General features: G+C 38.0%; 1 protein-coding gene across 6 annotated transcripts in view; it reads left to right on the plus strand.

Annotated features, from left to right (window-relative positions):
- The window catches only part of LOC131075755 (uncharacterized), a 102,577-nt gene that overhangs the window by 27,348 nt on the left and 49,009 nt on the right, over positions 1 to 26,220 (plus strand). For all 6 annotated transcript variants that reach the window (XM_059217105.1, XM_058012639.2, XM_058012640.2 and 3 more), the window contains exons 3-4: positions 22,626 to 22,679; positions 22,971 to 23,378. In XM_059217105.1, coding sequence (XP_059073088.1) covers positions 22,626 to 22,679; positions 22,971 to 23,228 — 312 coding nt within the window. In that variant the 3' untranslated portion in view covers positions 23,229 to 23,378. The remainder of the gene's footprint in view (positions 1 to 22,625; positions 22,680 to 22,970; positions 23,379 to 26,220) is intronic.

A 26,220-nucleotide genomic window follows, 5' to 3' on the forward strand; every position in this document is an offset into this window, starting at 1 on the left:
CATTATTGTCACTGATGTCAACCAAGTGCTGTAGGGATGCCAAAATGATGTCAACAAGTGTTGCAGAGTGGATGCCAGAGAGGTTGCAAATTGGAGAGTGCAGAGAAACATGTGTTGCAAGTTGCAGATTGGAGAGTACAGAGAAACATGTGTTGCAGGTTGCAGAGTTATCATGCAGACTATCAAGTGTTGTGCAAGTGAAATATCATATCGGGATAGCAATACCGATCAAGTGTTGTGCAAGTTAATGGTATCCGGATAGCAATACTAATCACAATGTAAGAGCCACTTATCGGGTTAGCTGACAAAGGCAACATAATGAGTTTGTGTTATGCCGATAGTGTTAACTACTCCAACAATCACTGTGTCGGAATAGCTATGCTGACCAGGAGACCAAGTATACCTATCGGAGTAGCTTTTCAAGGCGAAATGACACTTTCTTACTATGCCGATAGTGTTAACTATTCCGACAGAAGAAAAAGTAGAGGTCTCCTTGGTAAGTTCATCGGAATAACATATGTCGATATGGAGGTCGTCTTTGGAGTTTGGTGTCAGAGTAACTATGTCGATGCTGGTTCATGTTGGGTCATCGGAATAGGGTTGTTTAACGGGATAGTGTCTATGTGCTAAGCCGATAGTGTTGGTTGTTCCGATGGAGGTTCTCATTGGAGTAACCTGTGTCGATGAAGTCTGTCACTGCGGATTTTGAGTAGCGGGATGTCCATGTGTTAAGCTGATAGTGTTGGCTGTTCTGATGGAGGTTCTCATCGGAGTAACCTGTGCCGATGAAGTCTGTCACTGCGGAATTTGAGTAGCGGGATGTCCATGTGCTAAGCTGATAGTGTTGGCTGTTCCGATGGAGGTTCTCATCGGAGTAACCTGTGCCGATGAAGTCTGTCACTGTAGAGTTTGAGTATCGGGATACCTATGCTGATAAAGGTGAGTTGATAGTATGATTATCGGAATGACCTATACTGTCGATCTAACATGATTTTCCTATACTGATAGTTATTCCTATTCCAATATGTGGTCGTTTGGCTTGGAGGTTCCCTGTTCGGGATAGCCTATGGCGACAAGTGAAATCAGAGGTGAATTTTTCATCGGAATAACTCATGACGATGAGAGGGATCAAAGACATCACATGGTTGTCGGGATAAATTTTGAAGGCGGAATAGAGGCTAGATGTTAACCCGATAGTTATAACTATAACGTTGGAGCTTTGAGAAGCTGACTTCGGGATTGCTATAGCTATGAACATGTTTGCAGACCGCATAACATGAAGGTTAGTCACAACATGGAAACTGACCGATCTGTGCAGCCCGATAGTCCATATGGATCTTGACCGACCTTGACCATCAAAACTGGACGAAGAATATGAGGACATTTGGCTCCTTGGTGGATAGATTAAATCAGATGTGCTATAGTTGATGACGGTGGATCTCATATAGTCGTCAAACCTGTCTGGGTAGATCGATAAGATGACAGTAATCTCATTAATGGCGACTGAGTTGCAGATGCTTGATGGGCTCGAGATGATTGATAGAGGTAGGATCAGATTTGCAGTACATATCAAGTTTGCTAAAAATAGCAACCCTGTGACAGAAAGAGAATCGAACATAACCCTAAAGGGCAGAAAACAAGGCAGTGTCATTCAATGCAGATGGACGATCAAAAGAGGGAAATCCAATCTACTGCAGACCGTATTCAAGAAGGGCAGATTCAGATTACTAAGTTTAGTATTCTTTGTACTGATCGACCTGAAGATAGATGAAACATATTTAATGTAGCCAGTCTGAAATCATTTTGTAGACAAAGAATAAGATCTTGTTGAAAAAGAGAGCTGACAGTAGGCAGAGAAATCTGATATGATTTGATGGGAGTAGATGAGAAAGAGATTTTTGTGAAACAAAAGATATCTCTTGAAGTTGATTGTGTGAGAGATGTTATGTGCAGAAGTGAAGTGCACTGTTGAATAGCATAAACATAAAGAGTTAGAGTGTAAGTAGTTGCAGAAATAGAGTAGTGAGGGTTGTTGTAGCAACAAAAGATTGAGGACAAAGAGTAGTTTGAGATAGGTAAAGCTGAGGCAAAGTAAAGAAGACAAAAGAGTATAGAACAGAGAAGAAGAACAAAGAACTGTTTGTAGAGAACTGATAGAGTGTAATCCTCAGAAACAGAGAGAGTCATTCTCAAGATATGAGATTTCTGTAGTGTTATAAAATTTATTTGTAACCTGGCTTTATCATTGTAAACCTGAATCTTATTGTATTTTCTTTGAGTGGGTGCTCAGAGCAAGAGTAGGCACTCCTTTGAGTAGGTGCTCCTTGAGTTGGTGCTTAGAATATCAGGGGTTGGTGCTCCTTGGGTTGGTGCCTTGAAACATATTGTAATCAGTGATTCCTTGTGAGGTTGGATTGGAGTAGTAGACTCCAACAACTATTCTCATCGAGGTTTTTCCCACATTGGGTTTTCCTCGTACATCTGGTGTTATGTGATGTGTGTTTATGTTTGCATTATATCCTTAGAATCTACACACTGAACTTAAAGTTTTAAAATACACTGATTCACCCCCTCTCAGTGTCCATTTGTGTTTTTCAGATCTGCTCTACTTAGATGAACTCCTCTGGTCTGATTCCCTTTCTGCTGTTCTTCCATGTTCTGTCCTTTTATATCTCCCTCTTATATCTCCTTGCCTCCAAGAAGAGAGGCATCCCTTTGTAAGGGTGATGTCCTTCCAAATAGATTTGATTCTTCTTAAGTAGTCATTTCTGACTCTTCAAACTAGATCCCTGCTTTATACTCATTAATAGCTGCCTTATATTATTTTCTGCTTCTTATCCTTTTTTCCCTCTGCAATCTGAATTTTTCCTCCTTCCTTTTATAACCCATTGTACCTCTTCAATAGCATCCCTTTCCCTTGGGAAGGGTTACACCTTTCCAAGGCTGAGCGCTGCCTTTACCAATTCTCAGTCAGCCTTAAAGGAATCCTTATCATTTGAATCTTGCTTATTTCTCTAACCTAGTCAGCCACTTAAAACTGTTGACATTTTTTTTTTCTTCCTAGCTGGGTTAGCCCTTTTTGAACAATCCACCAATAATTATTTGTTTTCCTGGGCCTAGTTGGCCCTAGTTGCTAATGCTCAGGTTTAGCTGTTATTTAATGCTTCTATTTGGGTTAACCCTAGGCAGGGCATGACAAATAATAAGGTAGGCTTTGTGGACAATTGACATCAATCTCAAGTCAAAACTGTTTAGATGTTGAAATCTTTTGTAAATGCTCTTTGTTCCTTACAAACTACAAAAAATTGTAACTGCATCTGTGGCTAGCTCTGTATGGTTATTTTCTTGCCATCCAATACGATTAAGTTTGTACAGAAATGAACTTCCTATATATATTCACTCACATGTGGACACGAGTGAACTAATACTTGCACAAGCATTTGGTAAAAGTTCAATACAGATTACCATAAACCACATTAACAAGTATCAGTACTCTCCCATGTTATGGTGATGTTGCTAATTTTGTGATTAATCATTGGTTTTGATTATTTGTAGTTTTTTCTATGTCAAAAGCCCTCTTGAAGGCTATAGAGGGTACTTCTTGCACACTAGAGGAACTAACTGGCGACTATGCCTCCTCCAGCCCTGGCCTTTTCTGCTGAGGTTCTTCCGACTGGGCTTCCTTTCTCTTCTTTGTTCGTGCCTTCTTAGGAACATTCTTCTCTTTACTTTGCTCGGCTCCTTCCTGTGGAATTTCTCTTTCTTCAGTTTAAGCTTGTGATGACCCCTCTATAGCTTCACTATGGGAATCCAAGATTCCCATCAATTGGTAACTCAGGTGAACATTTCCTGCCGTTAGCCTTGCGATGTGTTGATCAACCCAATGTCTAGTATATTTTAGGACTGGTCTAGTCAAAACATCTAGATCATCAATTTCTGGTTCCAACCAATTCGGAGCTTGAATCGACCTATCCTTCAAATTTTAAAATTCTGGTTGAACTAGATTCCCATCCTCCTTGACCTGATCCAACACCTAAATTATTTCACAAAATTTGATCATATCAAGGGACAACCTGGAGAACATCATCATTTTGAATTCAAGATCATCCCTGGTGTTAGCCCAGTAGTCCTCCAGGTGGAATTTGTGCTTGAACTTCAATCCGACAACCATCCTTATCTTGTTGTACGAATCAAAGTAGGATCTAGCCATATGGGACGTCAGGTGATAAAATGCCAATTCATCTACGAAATTCTCAGCTGTTGCCAATGATGGACACATTTCTATATAATCACCTACGACAATAGGAAATTCGATTGATAGCTTCTTCTTCTTTTGGATTTTGTCGTAGGTGGCCAACTGTCTGGTGAGCTCCAACAACACCATTTTGTCCGTCGGGTAACTCGGTAGCTTATGTGTCAAAAAAGAGAATCCTTGGACCCCAATATAGGTAAACTTTGGAAATTGAATATACCAGGCTCCGTACTTTTGTATCAGCGCTTTGGCTGCCCGCGACAACCTTGTATGCAGTTCACCTTGTAATAATCTGGTTAAATGCATGGTGAAGGTGTCGTTGACTAACTTGAACAATGTAGTGCTGTATAGATGTAATTGTGGATAGCATTCATGAATCTCCAATAGACCTGGTCCACGTGAGCTCGAACAACACCATTTTGTCCGTCGGGTAACTCGGTAACTTATGTGTCAGAAAAGAGAATCCTTGGACCCCAATATAGGTAAACTTTGGAAATTGAATATACCAGGCTCCGTACTTTTGTATCAACGCTTTGGCTGCCCGCGACAACCTTGTATGCAGTTCACCTTGTAATAATCTGGTTAAATGCATGGTGAAGGTGTCGCTGACTAACTTGAACAATGTAGTGCTGTATAGATGTAATTGTGGATAGCATTCATGAATCTCCAATAGACCTGGTCCACATCCCATGGGTCCCTTTCTTGGCAAGCCATCAAATTTTCTCTTTCTTGCTAGTGAATAGATAACATATGAACTCATGTAAAAAGATTGGGTACACTTCTCCTTCAAATTCGTTAGCTACTCATGCACATAATGGCCGATCAATCTTGCCCAATTTACTATTCCATTGCCTTCCATTACCTCGTTGATGAAGAAAAACATCCATGTTTTGAACATGAAGGCATGTGGACATCCCATAATCCTACTTAACATCATCACGAGGTCAGCATACTCCTGCTTGAAGTCAAAACTGGTGATTTGTTTGGGTATCTTGGAAATATGTGGCCTTGACTTCTGCATCTAGACTTTGTTAATTATATCTGCACATCTTTCAATGCCAACATCATATATCATCGCAACTCTATCCATGGTTCTGTAAGTCATGGATTGGTATGTTGGGATCCCAGATGTCTCTCCAATAGCTTTAGCCATTATGTTAGCCAAAAGCTTGCCATCTCATGTCAAAATCGCTATTCTTTCAAGATTATAATGCTTTGCGCACTCCAAAATCAGCTTTGGGCATTGAATGTTTGGAGGGAAATCGGTAGCTAAGACAATTTTGCTTTTTACAAATTTGATGGAAAGGGTTGATGGAGCACATCCCACAATTCCAAAAGTCCTATTTCGGAATGCTCCCAGTTGGAAAGTTCCTAAGTTGGTGTCACTGATTTCCTTCCACTTTGAAATAATCTTGGACTCTAGAAGGAATCCTTTTATCTTGTTCTTAATCTGTGCCTGCCGGGAAGTAGCCGCAGGATTCCGCCATTCCTACAAAACAAAACAAATTAACATTAAAATCAACATAAGGAATTTAATAAATTGATGGAGGAATTCCAGGATGTAAATTCCCAATTTCAAATAAAATAGAACCTTCGAACAAGAACTTCTTAGAAATAAATAAATTCTTTGTTTCTGACTTTTCTCTACCTCTCTCTAACTTCAAGTTTCTCCAAAAACCTACATGAGAAATGAATTCCAATCCATCGTTTAAATAGAATTTCCTTACCAAGTTGCTAAGTTGGTGAGAGGTTAAACTTAGCAATTGCATTGAAAATGCGTCACGGTTCCCTTGACAACTGGCTATGCAAACAAGTCCCGCTATCAAAGTTGAGTTCAAAATGGAAATTTCCATAAATTCGTAAGTTGTGTCATAAATATGGGATATTCCTTTGCATGTTGCCAACTCACTGATTGTGAAAATCTTTCCATTTCGGATTCAAAAAGGATATTTTGAAAGATTTTCCTTTTCTGAAGGAATTTTGTCGATTTTGTCCACTTGGAAAGAAATCCCGTCCATTTGGATTTTTGGAGAGAGAAAATTCTTGGAGGGAGAATTTTTTATCCTAGAAGTTTTTTTTTTAATGTTTTTGAGTTATTGTTTTTTGGAGATTTTTGATCAATCAATCACTTTTCCTATTTTTTAGGATTTTTTTCATTTCTGAGCTTTGAAAATCAGGAGAGAAAATTCTCTCACATGATCAATTTTTCTTGTGCCTTGGAACTTTTTCATCTTTGGCGAATTTCTTCTTCCTGAGGAAGGAATTTTGAAATCTTTAGTTTTTTTTTTTCCTTGCTTTGAATTCTTTTCAATTTCATCCTTGGGAAGAAATTTTTGAAACCTTGGAATTTTCTGGCGCCCATGCCTGGCCTTAGGGTGGAAATTTCATGTTGTGAAGGATTCTTGCTTAAGGAGAAATATTCCTCTTGAAGCTCATTTTGGCGCCCTATCCTTGATTTAGAGTGCATTTCCCCTGATGTGAAGGATTTTAACTTTGTCTTGGAAATTCCTCCTTCATACTTGTTTGGTGCCCATCCTCTGACTGGAGCGCATTTCTCACTAGGTGGAGGAATTCCAACCTTGGAGGAAAATTCCTCCATACCTCTCATCTGGTGCTCTACTTTCTTACTTGGGCACTGAATCCATGTGTTGCAAGAAAAGTATGTTTGGGATTAAATTCCTCCATCACCCCATTCTAGCGCTTTTCCTCAGGTCTTGAGCGCTATTTTGATGTTGTGCAGGACTCTTGGACTTGGAGGAAAATTCCTCCATCACTATGCTTTGGCACTCTCTCCATGGTCTTGGGCGCTAAAACCACCCCATGCAGGAAGTTTAACTTGGAAGGGCAATTCCTCCCTTGGGCCATTTTGGCGCCATGATTCCAACTTGGGCAGAATTCATACCAGGTGGAGGATTTTTGCATGGAGGAGAGAATTCCTCCACACCCTTGCACATGTTTGGGTGGGATTTTGCAGTCATGGAGAAAATTACGCTCAAGGAGGAAATTCCTCCTTGAGGTCTGTTTGGCGCCCCCCTTCTATACTTGAGCCCTTCTATACTTGAGTGCCATTTTTGGATGGTGAAGGATTCTTTAGATTTTCTTCAAAATTTTTCAATGCTTTCTCCACTTTAGAAAATAATTTCACTGTTAGCCATTTCTCTGATCAATTGTCTGCTTTTTCAACTTTCCGAATTTAGATAGATTAGTAGGAATGTTCTGTCTTTAGTGTCGAGACCACTACCTGTGATGGACCTGCCAAAAATAGACTTACTAAAAATAGTAAGTACTTCAAAATGTCAAAATTAGGGCAAACTGCGATAGGATGAAACCAAAAATAGAAACTTACTAAAAAAAGAAACTGCTAAAAATAGTAAGTTTGATTTTTGGCCAAATAAAGACAATTTGGGATGCAGTGAAACTTACTAAAAATAGTAAGTGCTTATAATTCGCTCAAATTTCATTGGTAGCTTCCTTGAAGGGCTTTGACTTCATTGCAACGTTCAAATTTTTCAAAACCCTAAGGAAAAGACCTCAAACCTAAGTCCGAAGGGCAAAACCCTAAAATAGGCAAAACAAGTTCTTGACTTAGCCAAATTCGCTCAAATGACTTGCATAATTGATCAAATTTCACAAAACACTTACAGATCGGGGAGACCGAAAGGATTGCTTTGAAAAGACCTAGAGAACCACAACCGAAAGACGAAGAGGACCAAAAGAATAGGGGGTCCCCATTTGCAATGGGGCGATGTGTGAAAACGTCACAACATCTGGCACCAATCCAAATAAACGTCCTTGAACATTTCAAAGATAAAAAACCCAATTCAAGCCCAAAATCATTGGAAAATTCCATCCAATCTATCAAATGACTAGAAAATATACATGAAAAGGAAGAAGAATCTTAGATTGGATCAAGTCACTCAATCTCGGATTACCCAAGTGTGTGCAACCCAAGTGTGTGCAATTGAATTCATTCTGACTCATAAGATCATCAAGATCCCTAGGATTGTCTATGACAAGCTAAAGGTATCTATACTTCAAAAGCATCCTGGACATGGCCTTGCTGCCAGTCAAGCGTCCATAGCTTCGACAAGGTTATCTCTGAAATTCCCACGAACATTGCTACACTGCTAGTCGAGCCTCCATAGCCTCGGTGGAGTTATCCACATAGTCCCAAAGCCATTGCTTAAATATTTTCATCTTTTCTTTTCTTTTGATATTGCATTTGCTGTTTCTGTCAAGTCCTTTGGGTCATAAGCAATGAAGCTTACTAAGGGTTTGGCAATTTTAGTGGCACTGAAGCAAGATGTAAGGTTTTCACTAGCCACAACTTCTCCCAGGAAATCTAAATGACTAAGAGCAATTGATTAGGTGTGTGAAGTATGACAATCTCAGGTTTCTTGCGTCAAGATACAACATTAGTGGAATACAACAAGACTTGTGCAAAGGGAAAACATCATCACCCTACTTGCAATCAGGGACTCCAAACATTTAGGCCACTCCAAAACCCTAAACCTAAGCAAAACCACTTCAGCGGACAAGCTCAAGGGAAACCAACACCAAAGGCTAAAAACCAAAAAAACCAAAACCAAAACCAAAACCATAACCCCAAAATGGGAAAGGGGAAGCAAAACAAACCAAAACCCAAAACCAACGGGAAAACAAACAACGCAAACAAAAGGGAAACCTAATCTAATATAGTACAATGCATGTCTCAAAATGAAACCTACGATTAGAAATAATGCTTGAGGAACTGTCCATTGACAGGCAATGGAACGTCCTCCCCTGTTAAAATCTTTAGCTTAAATGCATTATGCCCTAGGATTTCAGAAATCTGATAAGGACCCATCCATAGCTTGTCAATCTTCTCATGATCACCTCTTCATTGTTGGTCGTTATGCCAACATAAAACCAAGTCAGAAATCCTGAATGTCAATCTTTGCTTTCTTGTCAAACCAACGTTTGACCACTCCTTGATGGTTGGCAAAATTTTCCAAAGCTTGATCTCTTTTCTCTTCTAGGTGCCACAACTAGGAGAGACGTGATTGAACTTTGTCTTCATCACCCAAATATTCTTGTAGAAACTACAGAGTTGGGATTCTCAACTGAACCAGGAAAACTGGATCTTGCTCGTAAACCAGATGGTATGGAGATGTTCCCAAGGAATTTTTGTTCGTGTCTGATTTGCCCAGAAGGCAAATCTCAACTATGTATGCTAGTCCTTGGGATTTTTGTCGAACTTCTTGATTGCACTCAACAAGTTCTTGTTCTTTGATTTAGCCAGTCTGTTACCCTGTGGGTAATAGTTTGAAGAAAACTTCAACGTGATTCCATATTCGAATGCCCAGTTAGAAAAATTTAGAGAGGAGAATGCAGGGCCATTGTCTCACACCAATGCATGAGGACATCCAAACCTTGTATTGATATTCTCTTCCAGAAACTTGATTACTACATTTGTTGTGCAAAGTTTGAAGGTTTTTGCTTCTAACCATCTTGTGCAGTAATATGTGGCAATAAGGATGTATTTGTGTCGTGCTGCAGATGGTGGATTGATCATCCCAATAAAGTCTAGTCCCCTGTTAGCAAAAGGCCGAACTTTAATGACAGGTTGAAGTGGCATGGCAGGATTCTTGTCTCGGACAACAACCCCTTGACATGTGTGGCATGCCTTCACATGTTCATATGCATCTTTAAAAAGCATGGGCCAATAGTATTCCGCCCTTGCAATCTAGTGTGCAATTGCCAGACCACCTCCATGACTTGTTCTGAATTTACTGTGGAAGTGTTCCATGATTTGCTTGGCTTCTTCTTTCCTGACGCATCTCAGATAGATCCCTTCATGATTTTTCCTATTCAATACGGCCCCTTGAAGCATGTAGCTTTGACTTTTCATTCTCAAGGCTCTTTTTTGCACGAGGTTCAAATGGGGAGGACACCTGTGATGCAGCAAATAATAAACAGTGTCATCATACCACTCTCTTGGAGATACTTCATCTAAGACATAAGTCCGTTGCACTAGTTCGGGCCTTGTCGTGGCAATTGTTCGAGCTAAGGCTTGCCCACAAACTATTTTCATTGTTTGTATCTCTATGTCATATACTTGAATTGTGGCGACCCACTTGCCTCTTCTTTCGCCCAGCTCATTCTGCATCAATAAGGTCTTCATTGCTGCATCAAGAACTATAGCATACACTTTGCTTCGAAGGAGGTAATGTCTAAACTTCTTGTTAGCCTTGACCAAGGCATAGGCTTGCTTTTCAACATTTGGTACCTTAGCTCTGCATCCTTCAATGGTCTGCTCATAAATGCAATAGGATGCTCGTCCTTCTCATCTGTTCTTTGAGTGAGAACTGTTGCACAGGTATGCTCTGAAGCAAAGGAATATAAGAATAAGGGATTGGAATAATCTGGACTAACCAAAATAGGAGCGTCTACAATAGCTTGCTTGATTTCTTCAAATGTTGTTCTTACTATTGGTGTCCATTCGATCTTCTCTCCCTTCTTTAACATATCATTCAAAGGCTTCACAATTTCAGCAAATGCAGTAATAAACTTCCTTACGAAGTTAATCTTGCCTAAGAATGATTTCGGTTCCCTCTGACTAGCTGGTAGGCCGATTCTTGAGATAGCTTCAATGCATTTAGGGTCAATTGAAATTCCATTTTCTGAAATGAGGTGTCCTAAGAGTTTTCCTTTAGTGACACCAAACACACATTTCTTGGGATTAAGAGATATCCCGTATCTTTTGCATCTCTGAAAAACCTTCCTTAAATCATCAATGTGATCTTCTCTTCTCTTGGAAAACATAGTAAGATCATCCATGTATGTTGTTATGCATTTTCCAACCAAATCCCGGAAAGCAATATCCATCGCCCTTTGGAAGGTAGCTCCTGCATTAATGAGGCCGAATGACATTCTTCTGTAGAAAAATGTGCCCCACTTGGTGGTGAAAGCAGTTTCAGTCTATCTTCTTCTTCCACCATGACTTGATTGTACTTGGAATAGCCATCCAAAAATGACATCATCTGTGAACCATTAACAATTTGCAACGCTGCATCAAGTGATGGCAACAAGTAATTATCTTTCTCTGAAGCTCTATGTAAGTTTTGGAAGTCTACACACAACCTTATTTCTCTGTTCTTCTTCCTTATCGAAGCCAAGTTGGCAACCCACGTCGAGTGCCTAATTGGAAAGATGATCCTTGCCGAGAGCAATTTCTTCACTTCCTGATATATCAGCGGCTCTAGCAATGGATTAATATGGCCTCTGCCTTTGCTGGAAAGGCCTGCTTCCTGGCTTGAGTGGAATTGTTTGTGTGAAGAGAGAGGTGTCATATGTCTTTAGATCCTCATATCCCCATGCAACGACATCAGAGAATTCTTTCAAGTTCTTCAAGATTCCTTCCCTCTCTTCTGGGGTACAAACTTTTCCAATGAACACATTCTTAACTTGTTCGTTTATCCCCAAATTTACTGCTTCACACTTGCTTCCTTTGGTAATTTGATTTTTGCTCAATTTGTCAGGATCAAAGATTCTCTCCAGCTCTATCATTCCTCAGGGAATGGTGTTCATTTTCAGGTTCATGATCCCTTCAGCATCAAACTCTGCTTCTTCTAGTTCCTCTTCATCTATGACTTGAGTGGCAAACTCATCTGAATTCGTGAGGAAATCCAGAATATGCTTGTCTTCCTCAAATAATTGGAAATTTGTGATATTATCAAGTACAGAGGGAACTGAAGTCAATTCCATAGTTAATTTCTTTAAACCTTCCATGGCAAGGGGTTCTAGTGAACTAGCCGCTTGTGCTAATGCATTCGTTGTCAGGTTGCTTGATTTGTATACTGGCTCAATGTTCAATGCATCAAAGCTCTCAATGAGATCCCACACTTTGTTGCGGTAGCAACATAACCTTTTATCATGACAAGCATATACTTTCCTTATTTGCCAGACAACAATTTCAGAATCCCCAAATACATGCAAGATCTTTGCACCTTTCTAGATAGCGAGCAGTAACCCATGGACTAATGATTCATATTCAGCAACGTTGTTTGTGCAAGGTAATTACAGTCTGTGCTTGGTATATTATTTTTCCTTGAAGAGCTTTTGGCTTTTGGTTCAAGAAATCTTAGCACGAAAACCCTTGGAATTTCTCGGTGGATTGGACGAAAACCCAGTTCATCTTTGGGGTTGGATTCATGTTAGGATTTACCAATCACGCTACATTGTTCAAAATGTTGGAGGTTTCAGTTTAGAATCTCATAGGTGGGCTATAAAAAATTTCTCTAGTCTCATTTTGAAATGAGACAAATTTGTAGAACATGATTCAAGTATTCATCTGTAAGGATTATTCTGGATGTCGTTGAGAGTTGAATATATTTGCAAATTATAAGGTAAAGAATTGGTTACCCTTTTGCTAATATTGGCTATTGAATAGTCACTTTGATTTAATTATTGGAGGAGTCGATCAAGTACTGTTGAGTATTAAAATTAAGATTTTTAATGTTGGGTGATAAAGCATTGTGAGAAATATTGAAAGTTTTAAGAGAGAGTCGGGCTCTTCTCGTGGCCATTTATTTGAAGCCATTTACATTGCTCAATTTAAAGGTAATTCTTTGGTGCTTTATATTCAACTGTTTTTAAAGATTTTTGGGTAATTATTTTATTAGGACTATGGAATAATATAAGTCATTGGGTCAAAGATTTCCTTAGCATAATTTTGTTGGGCACAAATGTCCCTTGGTGCAAAGAGAAATAAGGTTTTATTTATATTGCTGGTCACTGAGATTATTCTTCAAACAAGCTGTGAGGAAAAGAGGAAAATAAATAATATTTTGTTTGGTTGTGTGATGATTTGTATGCTGGAATCGTCTTGTGTCTGGATTCAACGCGATGTGTGAAGGGTGTGATTTCATTAGTTTCCTAGTGTAGAACCATTCTTTTGGATAAGTATATTATTGTTAGGTGATTCTGAAGGGTCGATTGGAGTTTGTGGGCAACTTCAAATAGTTGCACTCATGTTTGTGGGCGCTAGGTTAAGATAGTAAGCCATGGATATTCAATCACTCTTGCTAGAGTTGATTGATCTCGTGCTTAATGTTATTGTTGGTCTGTAATATATTCTATGCTGGATGCTTGAGATGGAATGAAACTATGTGTATGTGTGAGGGAATTAGAGTGTTGTTGCTGCTGCTAGTGAACTGTGAGCTTGGAAATTCATATCGATTGTTATGTATTTGCAGTGTTTGCATCAGTATTTAATGTGAGCCACTTCAGACCCATGCCAATAATATACTCCATTCAAGACCTGCTTCAGCAATTCCTAGCATGGATTTAGGTAGAGACATGTGCCCATCTACTTGTGGTTCTCTGGCCTCAAATATTAGAGATGGTTCTACAAGGCATCTACTCTTTGTTAGGATTGTTTAGCCTAACCCCCTTAGCTCTAGACTCCTTTGCAAGCATTCTCATACCTTGCATTGGTACTCTTACAACGATTGATGACATTTTTCATTGGCTCCTTGAATGCATCTTGGAACATTGACACTTGAGAATTTTGGTCCTTCGATTGGATGGCCTTCTTTAGTTTAATACCTAATGGGGTCCTTCCCACCCTTCCCTTCCCCCTTTCTCCCCCCTTTTTTATTATTATACGTGTTTGGGATTATGCTTTTTTAAGGGTAACCTCTCCATGTATGTGCTTTATTTCTAAGACTTCTTTTTTGCCTCTAGCCCTTTGTTATTGTTCTTTGTGTATGCTTTGGTTTTTGTATTGTTTGGGGTGATCAATAGCTTTAGTCATGATTCTAGCTGGCTCGTTCATATTGAAATTGAGAAACAAAGAGTTGAACACACAATTATTAAATTACAATGGCTTTATAAAGCCTTTCTTCCTTCTTGCTATCCAAACTACTAAGTACCAACATATAACTAATATCTAACCGCAAACTAACATGTAATAAATTAGTACTAACTAATAATTAACTAAAACCTAACATGTTGATTTATTATTTATTACATTATTCTTTGTCATACACTAATAATTTCTAACACCCACTTTTACTGTTGACATAGGGACTTTATTTTGGTGCTGCAATATTGACAATTGGTTTGTCTCATATTTGCCCCTGGATGTCAGTTTCAATTGATAATGGATCCAATTACAATGTGCAAATGCAAAATCTATTACACCTCTATGGCTCTAAAATCCTTATTTCTCCTCTTTTGAGAAATACAAAATAAAAAAGATAAATTAAATTGGCAATCAGTATTCATAACCATACAAATTCCTCTATCTTCTACATCAGATTGTGAATTAAATATCTTATATCATTCTCAAATGGTTTTTGGGTTTTGTTCTCTTCATCGACATTCTAGAGCATTTTGAATTTCTAAATTTTGGCATGAAATGAGGAAGATATCAAAGTTTTAGTGAGACCAGGTTAAATTGCTATTTTAAAACCATAGTACATAATGTACCAACAATAGAATGGCACCTAATGAGAACATGATTCTTTCTCTGCACAACCTAAGTATCCACTAAAGAGCAAAATAATATATCCATGCTAATCTTGAAACAAATAAAACCCTATAACTTAAAGATGGAAATCTTCTTCCCAACCACCTTAGCCCCTTGCACTTTTCTGCAACACCTTATATATATATGTATGTATGTGTTGTGCCTTGCACACACTACTTGTCTCCGACAGGGACCCCCTCCCTTTGATCGCCTCGTTGAGGTCATGCAGTAATTTTTGTCCTTCTGGGAGAGATAGCTTAGAGCAGAAGCATGATGAGAACAAGATGAAGGCATGCCCATAGATCCGAGTCTGAAGATCAAACTTCACCATGAGTAAAGGAGAAGAAGGGCCTTCAGAGGCCAAGCTTGGACTGGAGTCTAAAATGCTAAAGATCCCCCAAATTCAGTATTGTCACCTCAAGTAGGAATAAGGTATAGCTCTGAAAAGCATTCCTATTGCCTAAGTTTTGCACAAACTGGTAAGACACTATGAACTTAGCCTTTAACCAAATCTTTTCAATGGACTCTAAAAGTTCGGTGTTTACATACTAGACTAGAATAAGCTTATTCCAATATCTATTTCTAGGTCCAAAGTTTTTGCTTAAATTTTCCAGTTTTTGGAAAAGTCAAGTGTTGAACAAAAAAAGAGAAGAAATATACAAACTTTGGTGTTTGCAAATCAAGGTGGAATAGCATATGTTTTAAAAGATTTTCCTTTCATCGAACTGGTAAGACACTATGAACTTAGCCTTTAACCAAATCTTTTCAATGGACTCTAAAAGTTCGGTGTTTGCATACTAGACTAGCATAAGCTTATTCCAATATCTATTTCTAGGTCGGAAGTTTTTGCTTAAATTTTCCAGTTTTTGGAAAAGTCAAGTGTTGAACAAAAAAAGAGAAGAAATATACAAACTTTGGTGTTTGCAAATCAAGGTGGAATAGCATATGTTCTAAAAGATTTTCCTTTCATCGAAATTTTCATTATACTTTGTAAGGCTAAAGGATAGGTTCGTAAGAAAGAGTCTTAGTGAGGTCTAAAGTGCACATGGTGCATAAAGAGGAATAAGATGTGTATTGCCATTGACCTTCCTAAAGCTGAAGAAGATGCCAAAATTTTCTTAGCGAAGTTTTAAATAGCATTTTAAAACATAAATTTCCAAATTCAGCCTTTGCACATAAGAATAACTTAAGGCTTGTTCCCAATTCTATTCCAAGCATCGAAGGTAATACCGAATTTCACCTTTAAAGCATTAAAAGTCAAAGTTTAAAACGATGTGACTCCAAAATTTGGTGTGTTGGCAACAAAATAATGAAACACTTATTACCTTCGACTTTCCTCCTACCAAAACTTCCTCTTTAAAGCATTAAAACGTTAAAGTTTAAAACGCCAAGCAAAGTTCGGTCTTAGCAAATGAAAACGGCTTAAGATGTTACTCTCAAAACTCTTCCAAGTGCTGATAAAAAACACAGAACATCATCACGAGCTCAGTTTTAATCGCATAATGCTACAAAGTTTGGTGTTTTTGTTTAAAACGAAGTAAGCTCATTCCCAAGAGCATTCTTTCTATCGAATTCTATGCTGAAGTTTATCTTTGAATCTCCTTTTAAATGAATGAGGATCGAATAAAGTCATAGTTAATCCCAATCGAACCAAGGGAGCTCATGAGAAAATTGCTCAGAAGGAGATAATGATCCGAAGAGAAGAAACATCGCACCAGAAAGAAAGCGTTGCAAGGAATATCACGCGGGAGGAAGAAGCATATTGTGCCAGCCAAAAAACGTTGCAGAACAATCAAATCATTGAGGAAGAGGCAAATCGTTCCGAAGAACGATTCAAAAAAAATGTTGCCAGAAATAGCATTGTAGAGCCACGCACTAGGAAGAAAGGGCATTGTAGAGAGAATCGTGGAGAGAAAATAGTTGCTAAGGAGAAGTAGATTGTGCCATTCAATTGGCTTTGCAAAAGAGAATTGATTAACAATCAAATCGTTGAAGGACAAAATCTTTGTAGACAAGCAAAGCACATCAAAGTATTTTCCCCATGGTTCTTTTTTCTTTCCAATGGCCATTTTAACAAGTGATAAAAAATCTGTATGATTTTGACGACAAATATCTCTATTCAAACCCTAGGTTAAAAAACCTACATATGTGGTTTAGTTCTTTTGAAAGTTTTATTCAAAGTGTCACCCAGGCTAAACCCTAGGTTAAATACAAACACAACCCGAGCTGAAAAGAAAACAAAAATTTACCTTGCCATGTCAAATTTGGGATTTGCATAGAAAATCGGAATTAGGGTTTGTTCACAAAAACTTTCTAAAGTCGAAACTTTTCCCTAGGTTTTTATAAAATTCAATTTTTGCACTATAAAGTGAATTAAACTCTATTCCAGAAAGTTTCCTAATGTCGAACTTTACCACGTTCTTCTGGAACTTTACTACTTGTACAAGGAGAGGAGGCCTCACCACACCAAGATACCCAAAAGGATCTATAGAAGTGAGTTTAATAAGGAATATAGGGATATGGTCACCCTTCTTAGCCAGGTCATGGGATTACCACACTTGAACATGTTCGAGGAATGGATGTTTTACTATGCAAAAGAAGTCTTTGGAGGCAAGCTCATGATAGACTGGGCACTGATCATAAGTGATAACATCCATGAGTAGTTGGTGCACTTAGCGCACAATAAGATATTCACCATGTCCTCCTATGTGGTGTACATGTTGGCTCGAAATTCTAGGCTTATGGGGCTCATCTGCCTTGGCGAGTTTGGAAATGGGAAAAGACAAATGAAGGTCCATGAGTGCTACCCCTAGCTGCACTATCAAAACATTGGCCAAAGGGAGAGGAATAACGCAACTTATGAAATAGGACAGTACGAGAGGGTGAATGATGCGTTCACCATGCGAATTGTCTGAATAATGTAGGAAGGATTGCAACAAAGGTTGTCCAAGCAGGCAATAACACTAGTGAAGCAATATTGAGCCTGGTTTATATAGTTCCCCAGATTCTCTCACTTGATAATTTCTGGATTTGAGGGCTCTTCATATAGACTCCCCAAGTACCCTACATAGAAATTGGTCCTCCTAGAGGTAACTAGATAGGCAAGCGCAACAGGAAAGATACTAAGAGAGAAGAAGGTCATAGGGGTATCATTTCCGATGGCAATTGGGGATAAAGACGTTTATGCACAAATTATTGCCTAAGTAGATAAATCAGCAGAGGAACTGGCATCATACGGTCTACAGGAGCACACTAGTAGGAAAAGCTTTGATCCTATTGGACTAGGATGAAAAGCCTATGGGAGGCATTATAGGCACAAGGCAAACATAGAAGATTATTGGGCCTGTCGTAGTGATGACTTTGAGGTCCAAGGAAGGGAATGTTCTCAATTGAGCCTGAACCAAATAAGGATATATGAGTATGCTTGAGTGCTTGATTAGATGGACGATGATGGAGATTGCCTGCAACATTGTATATATGATTCTGTCAAGGACCAACCACCGGCCTTAATTAATTGGTTGCATGATCCAATCATCAGTTTGGAGTTGATGATGAGGGAGCCGAAAGGATACACCGATTCCTGGATACATTAGCAAACTAAAGAACTAATACGTGAAGGTGTGAAGTTTACATATAACCTGATGGGTGGCCTTGAATCACAATCCTCTGAGAGTGAAGAGGAAGCACAGGTTGCAGCTCAAGGGGATGAAGAAAATGAAGATGGCAAAGAAGAGGTTTGAAGGAAAAAGGAAAAGCCCAACAAAGAGCCAAAGGCGTTTAGGAAGACTAGAAGGAAGAAGAACTTATCACCCGAGGCTCCTACTTGCAAGAAGCTAAAAATAAGGCGACCGTCAACTACAATCACCTCTTAAGAGGATTCCACTGTTGCAAGAGATGTGACTGATATAGAGCGCCTGCCCACTCCTCCTATGCTGCAAATGGAAGCAATTTTTGTAGAGACAAAAAATCTAGAGGAGCCGTATTTCCAACAGTAGGAAATATTGGTCATTGACTTAGAAGACCCTACAATTGAGACTTTGGAAGGGGAAATCTCGCCTATGGGGCTGGATGATAAAGAGGAGGAGATAGACAAAGGGATAGAGCAACAAGAAACAAAAGTGTATCAACAACCATTGAGTGAAATTGGAGAGAGCTCGATTGGAGGGAAAGAGCAAGATATTGCTGAGGACCAAGCTCTTTCAATGGACAAGCATGAGAACACAAACATTGTTGAGTCAATTGCAGCATCTGAAGAGTAGGGGAAAGAGATCATAGTCACCTCCAGTCAACCCACACCTCCCATATGGTTATAGACTAGAATAGAAAAGAAGACATTAGCAAGAGCATCTCTAAGCCTTAATGACTTGTTCGCTAGAGTAGGACATCCTAAAACCAAGGAAAGAAAGAAGCCTAGGCCTACTCACGAATAACCAGAGATGTAGTGCAAAACAGGGTTGTGCATGTTGCTGTTCCACCATTGGATAAATCTGCTGAAGAAGTGATCCCTGCTGATTACAGAATTTTATTAGTGGACATGGGAAAAGCGACAAAGGAGCAAGAATTTGAAGAGTTTTGGGACTCTTCCAAGGCAAAATTCAGAAGGCTGAAGAAAGAAACCAAAGAGAAAGAAATTTATAAGGCCCGGGCTGAAAGACAAAAAGGTACATTGACCATTTGCTTAGACCATTGCAGCAAGTAGAGGAATCTTATACCCCTCTCGCAGCAGTTGCACAAAAGACAACAGCTGAGTTGAAGAAATGAAGGCCAGTACTAGAATAACAAGGGAATGGTTTGAGGAGTTAACTGAAAGAGGAAACAATGTACTTAAGGAGTTGATGACCCTTCAGCAGGGATGGGATCGGAATATACAATCCATAGAGAGCCTCAGGGATCAATTTGATAAGTTCTACAAATCATCCCGTGCTACACTTCCCCTTTTGACTTCTTTAGTGTAGACCTTTGCTAAGATTCCCACCACTCATCTTATTGTAGGGCCACAAGACTTCCAAACCATCAAGGGTTGGTATCAGGCTTTAACATTCAAATGAGATACTATGGTCACTATTGATAGAGAATGGGAAGATTGTGAAGATACCATTCAGTCAACAGAGAAAACTGTGTTGACCTCTTGCAACATATGATCAACAATAGGAATCCTGAAGTGAACATCGACGCACTAAGGACTCTCTGGAAAATTCAGCTGAGGAATGACAGGGAAAATTGCTAGCAGACTATGTGCTGTTATGCACACATACGACATCAAGAGAGAGGCTTGGGACTGACAGATAAGAATTATAGATGATCAGATTGAGATCAAGAGATAAGGTCAGTCATCGTGAAATTCCAGGATTATGTGCGGGCAGAGCGAGCGGCAGGCAGAGATATATGGAAAAGATATGGATGATGAAAAAGAGTCATATTGTAAAAGAAATATCTATTTTGGGCTGAAATAAAGATAAAACACAATGTCCAAAGTTAGTTATTTCTACAACTAGAAAGTCACCTTTTTGTGTCTTGAGCCCCGTGCAATTTTACTTTTTGAGGAAATTAATTGCTAGAAGTTGCATTTGAGTTGGGATGTGATATGTATCCTTAGATGGGTATGGTGCATATTTTTGGGGATGAATCTGGGCCATTGAATGAATTAAACCCTGGCCATTCATCTAATTCTTGGAATCTATAAAATGGAGCTAGCTCTCTCCCATTTTTGTAAGAAGTTTCAGAACTGTTGCAGAAACTCTGTTGGAATTAATACAAAAAATGTTTGCAGAATGATCTATGATTTCATGAGAGAAACTAAATGAAGGAACAAGGTGGAGAAAGAAGATAAACCAAATGTAGATGGATGATGAAGTTAACAAATTTGGATGTGGTTTGCAGTGTGCCTTTGCTGACAAAATACAATGAAGTGCATATAGATGATAAAGCCGATAGATTTGCACATAGCATTCAGTCCTCCTTTGTTGACAAAATGCAAGAATGGTGGATAGATAGCAATGACTTTTGCACGTGGTCCTCATTGCATCATCTTGAGCGTCACATTGGAGAAGGAAAGACAAGTGAATGGAAGGCAAATCGAGAGGTCCAAAAAACATGCTTTGATAGCATATTGGAAAATGGGAAAAAACAAAGAGCATAAAGCTACAACAAAAATTTAGTCCTTAATCTTCAACACTATTACGTTACTATGAATTTATAGATCTTTTCTCCCTTTTAACTATGCAAACTACTAACTAATAATTAGCTAAAATTTAACATCTAATATATTAATATTGACATGTTAATTTATTATTTATCGCATTATTCTATGTCATACACTAATAATTTCTAATAGTATAGTCGTTTAATTCACATTATTTTGTGATTTTTTACACATGACATGACTTATTGAAGTTACATTTTTATGCATAAATATAAATTTTAATTACGATAGGTATAGTTTCCTCAATCCTCCATTGAAGTCTCTGGGTGAGTTTGGTTGAAGTCAAAGTTTTATGTTCATAAATTTAACAAGTGTGCTAATTGGACATGTAACTTATTTGTGATTTTATCGAATTTGCAAATTATAGCCCCATTTTTGGGTATGAGTTATGAGTTGTATTGGAATTTACAGATCAGAATCATTAGTGAAATTTGGTAGGGTTAGTATTTTTTGGGTGGAAATTTTTGGAAATGGCATATGACACACTTGGATGCTTTCAACGACAAGGTGGTGATTCTACTTCAAATATAGGTCAATTACAGTGTTGGTGGATTTTAAAAATGCTTTTCTTTTAAAATTTAAGAGATGAAACCATAAACGCCAATCCCAAATGCTAAAGAACCACATTATTTCTCATTTGTGAAGTAAAAACACTTAGGGCAAACACATCTAAATATGCAAAGGGACATTTCGAATGGTCAGAGATTCACATAGGCAGATTAAGTTGAATGCACTTGGGAATGGGCCAACCCATTGGGGAAAGAGGGAGTCGCATGGTGAAGAGGGCATATGATGTTTAATTCCTTCGAAACGTCTTTCTTAGAGTTTGTGATGAAGGGCATTACGATGATATATGAGGGAGATAGACAACTCATGATTAGTGTGTGTAAATGTAGCCCTAGGCTAGTTGTGTCAATCACCTTGAGCCTCTCTCATAAGCCTTAGTAGATGGACGACTAGTCTAATACAAATTTAATTATTTAAAATTCAAATATTGTTTGTTAATCCTTATATATTGTTTTTAGTACTTATATTTTTTTAATTATTAATAATTTAATATTATACTTTTTTTTTAATATTAATATACTGCTTTGTAATATTTATATACAAAATAAAAGTCTAATATAAATTTATATGATTGGATACTGACAAATCTACGAATTATATACATCTAAAAGCACAAAATTATTGTTGTCTACCAGAAACTGCGTGTACCTCAAATTTCTATGGATGATGATAATCATAACCACTGTTACCAGATCTGTCTCGATCTGTTTTTTTTTGACTGGTTGTATTTGTCTTATTCTATCTATATTTTTCAATTCCAAAAGAAATTTTACCTATCTTGTTTCACTCCCAAAATTAATTGAATTTTTCGAATCTTGGTAACATGCATTTATATCTTAAATGAGGAAATATGTTTTGTTTCTACACAAGAAATTCATATTTCATGAAGGTGAAAATGATTTTTGATCTTTTCTGAAAATTCATATCTCGTTACTAGTTTTAAGATGCAATTAGTACAAGTATATGGGATTGATCTGGTATAACTGAATTTGAAAATTTTATTTTGTTCATTTGTAGCAATTTTTTTTCTTGGGTCAGCAAATTCTCTTTGCTTTATAAATACACCCAATAATAGATTTATGAATCTGCAGGTGACACCTCCATTTCCCACTACACTGGCTACCTGCCCAGCCATACAATTTGAGGTATGATTTTTAAGTAATTGATATTTTGTGGTGGTGGTGTTTTATTTAATTTTTTTCCAAAATACAATGCTAGATCTAAATAGGAAAAATTAATTCCCTCCATGTGTATGCTATTGTTTGCTACAGTTCGCTACCGGTTAGTTATTTTCATTTGCTGAGTATTGCATAACTAATTATTGGGGTCACCAACAAAGAAGTTCATGAGAAACTAGAAGTAACTAGGCCAAGTTAAGTGTTAGTATGATACTCGATGTGGTGAATAACACAGATTTCACGGTTTTCAAACTGCAGGAATCATGCGTTCCAGATTCAATTAAGCCCAGTCAACAGTATTTGAATTTCAGTTTTGGAAGCAGAGTGGTCTTGCCTCCGGAAAGTTTTCTCACTCTAAAACTACCATTTGTTTATGGTGCATGGCGTAATGATGGTTCAGCAATTCCGTTTTTGCCACGTGCGCATAGGCCAGAGCTAACTGCTTGGCTTGTAAAGGGCACAACACTTCAGATTTTATTGAAGGAGCAAGATAATGAGAGTGTATTTTCTCTTTAAATATGACAATGTGTGAATGACTTGTGAGTTTGCTACCGGGAGTTGGTATGTTAAGGAAATTTCCCAGAAAACAAGATCTTATCTGGATAAGCATGGTCTTTCCGCTAGTCAAAGCTACATAATGGACCTTGATTTTGATTTTCGGTGAATGTAAGTACTATATGTTTCTTTAAACTTTTTCTTAGGGGTTAATAATGTCTCATATTTCATTATTTGTCGAAATAACATTGATAAGTTTGACATTGTTGATCTGAGCACTACTATTTTTCCAGATATGGAATTGATTGCCAAAAGTCTTCCTGTTTATGTATTTCCTAATTTCTATGTTCCACAGCATTATGGGGACAATGGGGATGGGAGGGGATGGATTTCGTGGACGGCAGTCCATATATATATATGCATGTATGTATGTATGTATATATATATGTATGTATGTATATGTATGTGTATATATGTATGTATGTATATATATATATATATATATATATATATATATATTTGGCAAATTGCTATCATGGGGGTAGCACCCTTTTTCATTAACACAAAGAAATAAGATTACAAAAAACATCAGCAGAGAGAGAAATCCTGGACTCTAATGGCCGCAATGACCTCCTGGGATCTCTCCAGCTGTTTGGGAGTGAACAACTTTTCATTTACACTGATCATGTATTCTTAGGTCTCCATATTGTTCCTCCTCAGGCCATCCCTCATCACTGTAATGGTATCTTTCATGTTCCTGTCCTTGATGGCATCCTCATTGCTGATAGCATCTACAACCAAACCTGTAGAACACAAGTCTTACTACTGAGAGGGGGTTGGGGGTTGGTGAATCAGTAGTAAACCAAAATTTAGATCCTTAATCAATTAAATATTTTGATGAACTTAATAAATTTTTTTTTTTTAAACTGAAATCTGAAATGGAATCAACTTGAAACTGAAATCTGAAAAATGCACCAGACAATGAGACCAATGCACAAAGAAATACATGGAAACCCAAAATGGGAAAAAACACGGTGAGAAATGCTGCTAGGATCGACCATCCTAATACAGCCTCACAATGAATCTTGATTACAATATTTTAAGGGCACTGTTGGTGTACGTTTCATCATTCACCGAACATTAGAATAAAATGTCAAGGACAATCTACCCTCTCTTGAACAAAATCACTACGTGTGCCAAGATTGCAAAGAAAGACCACACACCGACTCCAAGGTTTATATGTGTGAACGGGCGACTTTATGTTAGGTAGCTTCCTTGGTTATGTATGTTGAAATACAAGGGGAACTCACTCTTGGCTTGTTCAATTCACTATGAAGGTCTAGACAATGAAGCTCTATTGTTTAGGTCTTGGATTGTGGACTTCAAGAAAACTGAAAAAGAGATAAAGGTTTAGAAGTTATAATCTACTCTTAAGAATTCAAGAGACGGTATTGACTACGTGAAACCAATAACCACGCTTTGCTTTGCCATGCTAGGACATCTACACAAAGTGGGTGCAATCTTCAAGGGGGTTTGCTTTATGATTTTCACGTCATGAATAACTACCATCAAATCAAACAATATTCATCCAGATAGAAGTTAAGCATCAACAAAGTAGGCTCAGACTAACTTTACACAATGAACAAAAATCATCTATTCATCAATACTTATCAGATCTTGCATTCGTCTAACATACATGAAATAAAATCTAAACTATGATGAGGGATAAGAACCATGCAAACTCCAAAATACGAGAAGTAATCACCATCAATTTGAACAATGCATTACTTATTACTTTGGCAGTCATAACAACAATTTGCTTATCTCAACATGTTTTGCAACGTGCTCCCATGCTTTACAAATGAGGGGCAAGCTCAATTTATAGGCTCTTCAATTACAATTCAATGGCTAGGATTGATTTCAAATCGACGATTGAGATTACAAAATAAAAACCTAATTAGGGTTTGTTACAACTAACTACCTCTTGACCAATGAGGAAATTACATTTGGGGACACTTGTCCTTCTGCTAAATATAAATCAATAATAAAATAGAAAGTTGTTGCATTGTGGAGTGTGCCTTCTAGAAGCCTTTGTGGATAAGTCAGGTTTATTGAACCTGGACATGTTGACTTGGAACAATCCGATTGGTTGGAAGATGACGAGGCGCCACCTCAGCGTGTTGGTCACTTTGTTCTTCCTTGGTCACTTTGTTCTTCCTCCACGTACTTGCTTTAGAATATCTTTCCTCATTGACGACTCTGTCCTTTGCGCTTCCTTCTTCCTATCTTTGATCTTAGATTCCTTTCAAGATTTTGTTCTCTTCTTCTCACTTGCATTTGCATCTTTGAGGTCCGAAAGCCTTCCCTTGGAGCAGATGTCTGGACTTGAAGTTATGAAAATTTTCTTTATAGATTGCTTTGAAATTCCTCCTGCTTGAACTGGATTGTTGTTATTCCTTTGGATTTCCTCTTTGAATTCTCCAATTTGTGTCAAGAAATTGCTTAGGTATGGAAATTTGATTGGAATACTCTTCTTGTCACTTGATTTTGATTGGGAGCTTGTCTTCAATTCCTTAGGAGATGAAATCCTTCAAGAAGTTGCTCTGATTGCTTCAACATTTCTGGGATTGTAGATGAAATCCTCCAAGAAGTCTGAAATTTTTTCTATATTTTCACCAATTTTGAGGACTTTCTTTCTTGATGCCTTGAAATTCTTTCAAGTGCCCTGAATTTGGAGAAGAACTCCCCTATGCTTTCGCCACAATGGAGGAAATTGGAACTTTCTCTGTGAAGTATTTCCCATACTTAGTCAAATTTTGGCTATTCAATTCGGACCTTTCAACTTTAGCCAAGACTTTGGCCATCTGTATGCTCAGACGAACTTTGCCTGTGGATTTGCCTTCAATTCTGAATTTGGCTTGTGCTAAGTAAGGTAGACTCCATCCTTTGGACAAGGATTTTATTCATTTCCTCTTTACTTTTCCTCTTTATTCTTCTTCATTCTTCTTGTTTG

Source organism: Cryptomeria japonica, chromosome 1 (genome assembly GCF_030272615.1).
Source record: "Cryptomeria japonica chromosome 1, Sugi_1.0, whole genome shotgun sequence".
In the NCBI taxonomy this organism is placed as follows: Eukaryota; Viridiplantae; Streptophyta; class Pinopsida; order Cupressales; family Cupressaceae; genus Cryptomeria; species Cryptomeria japonica.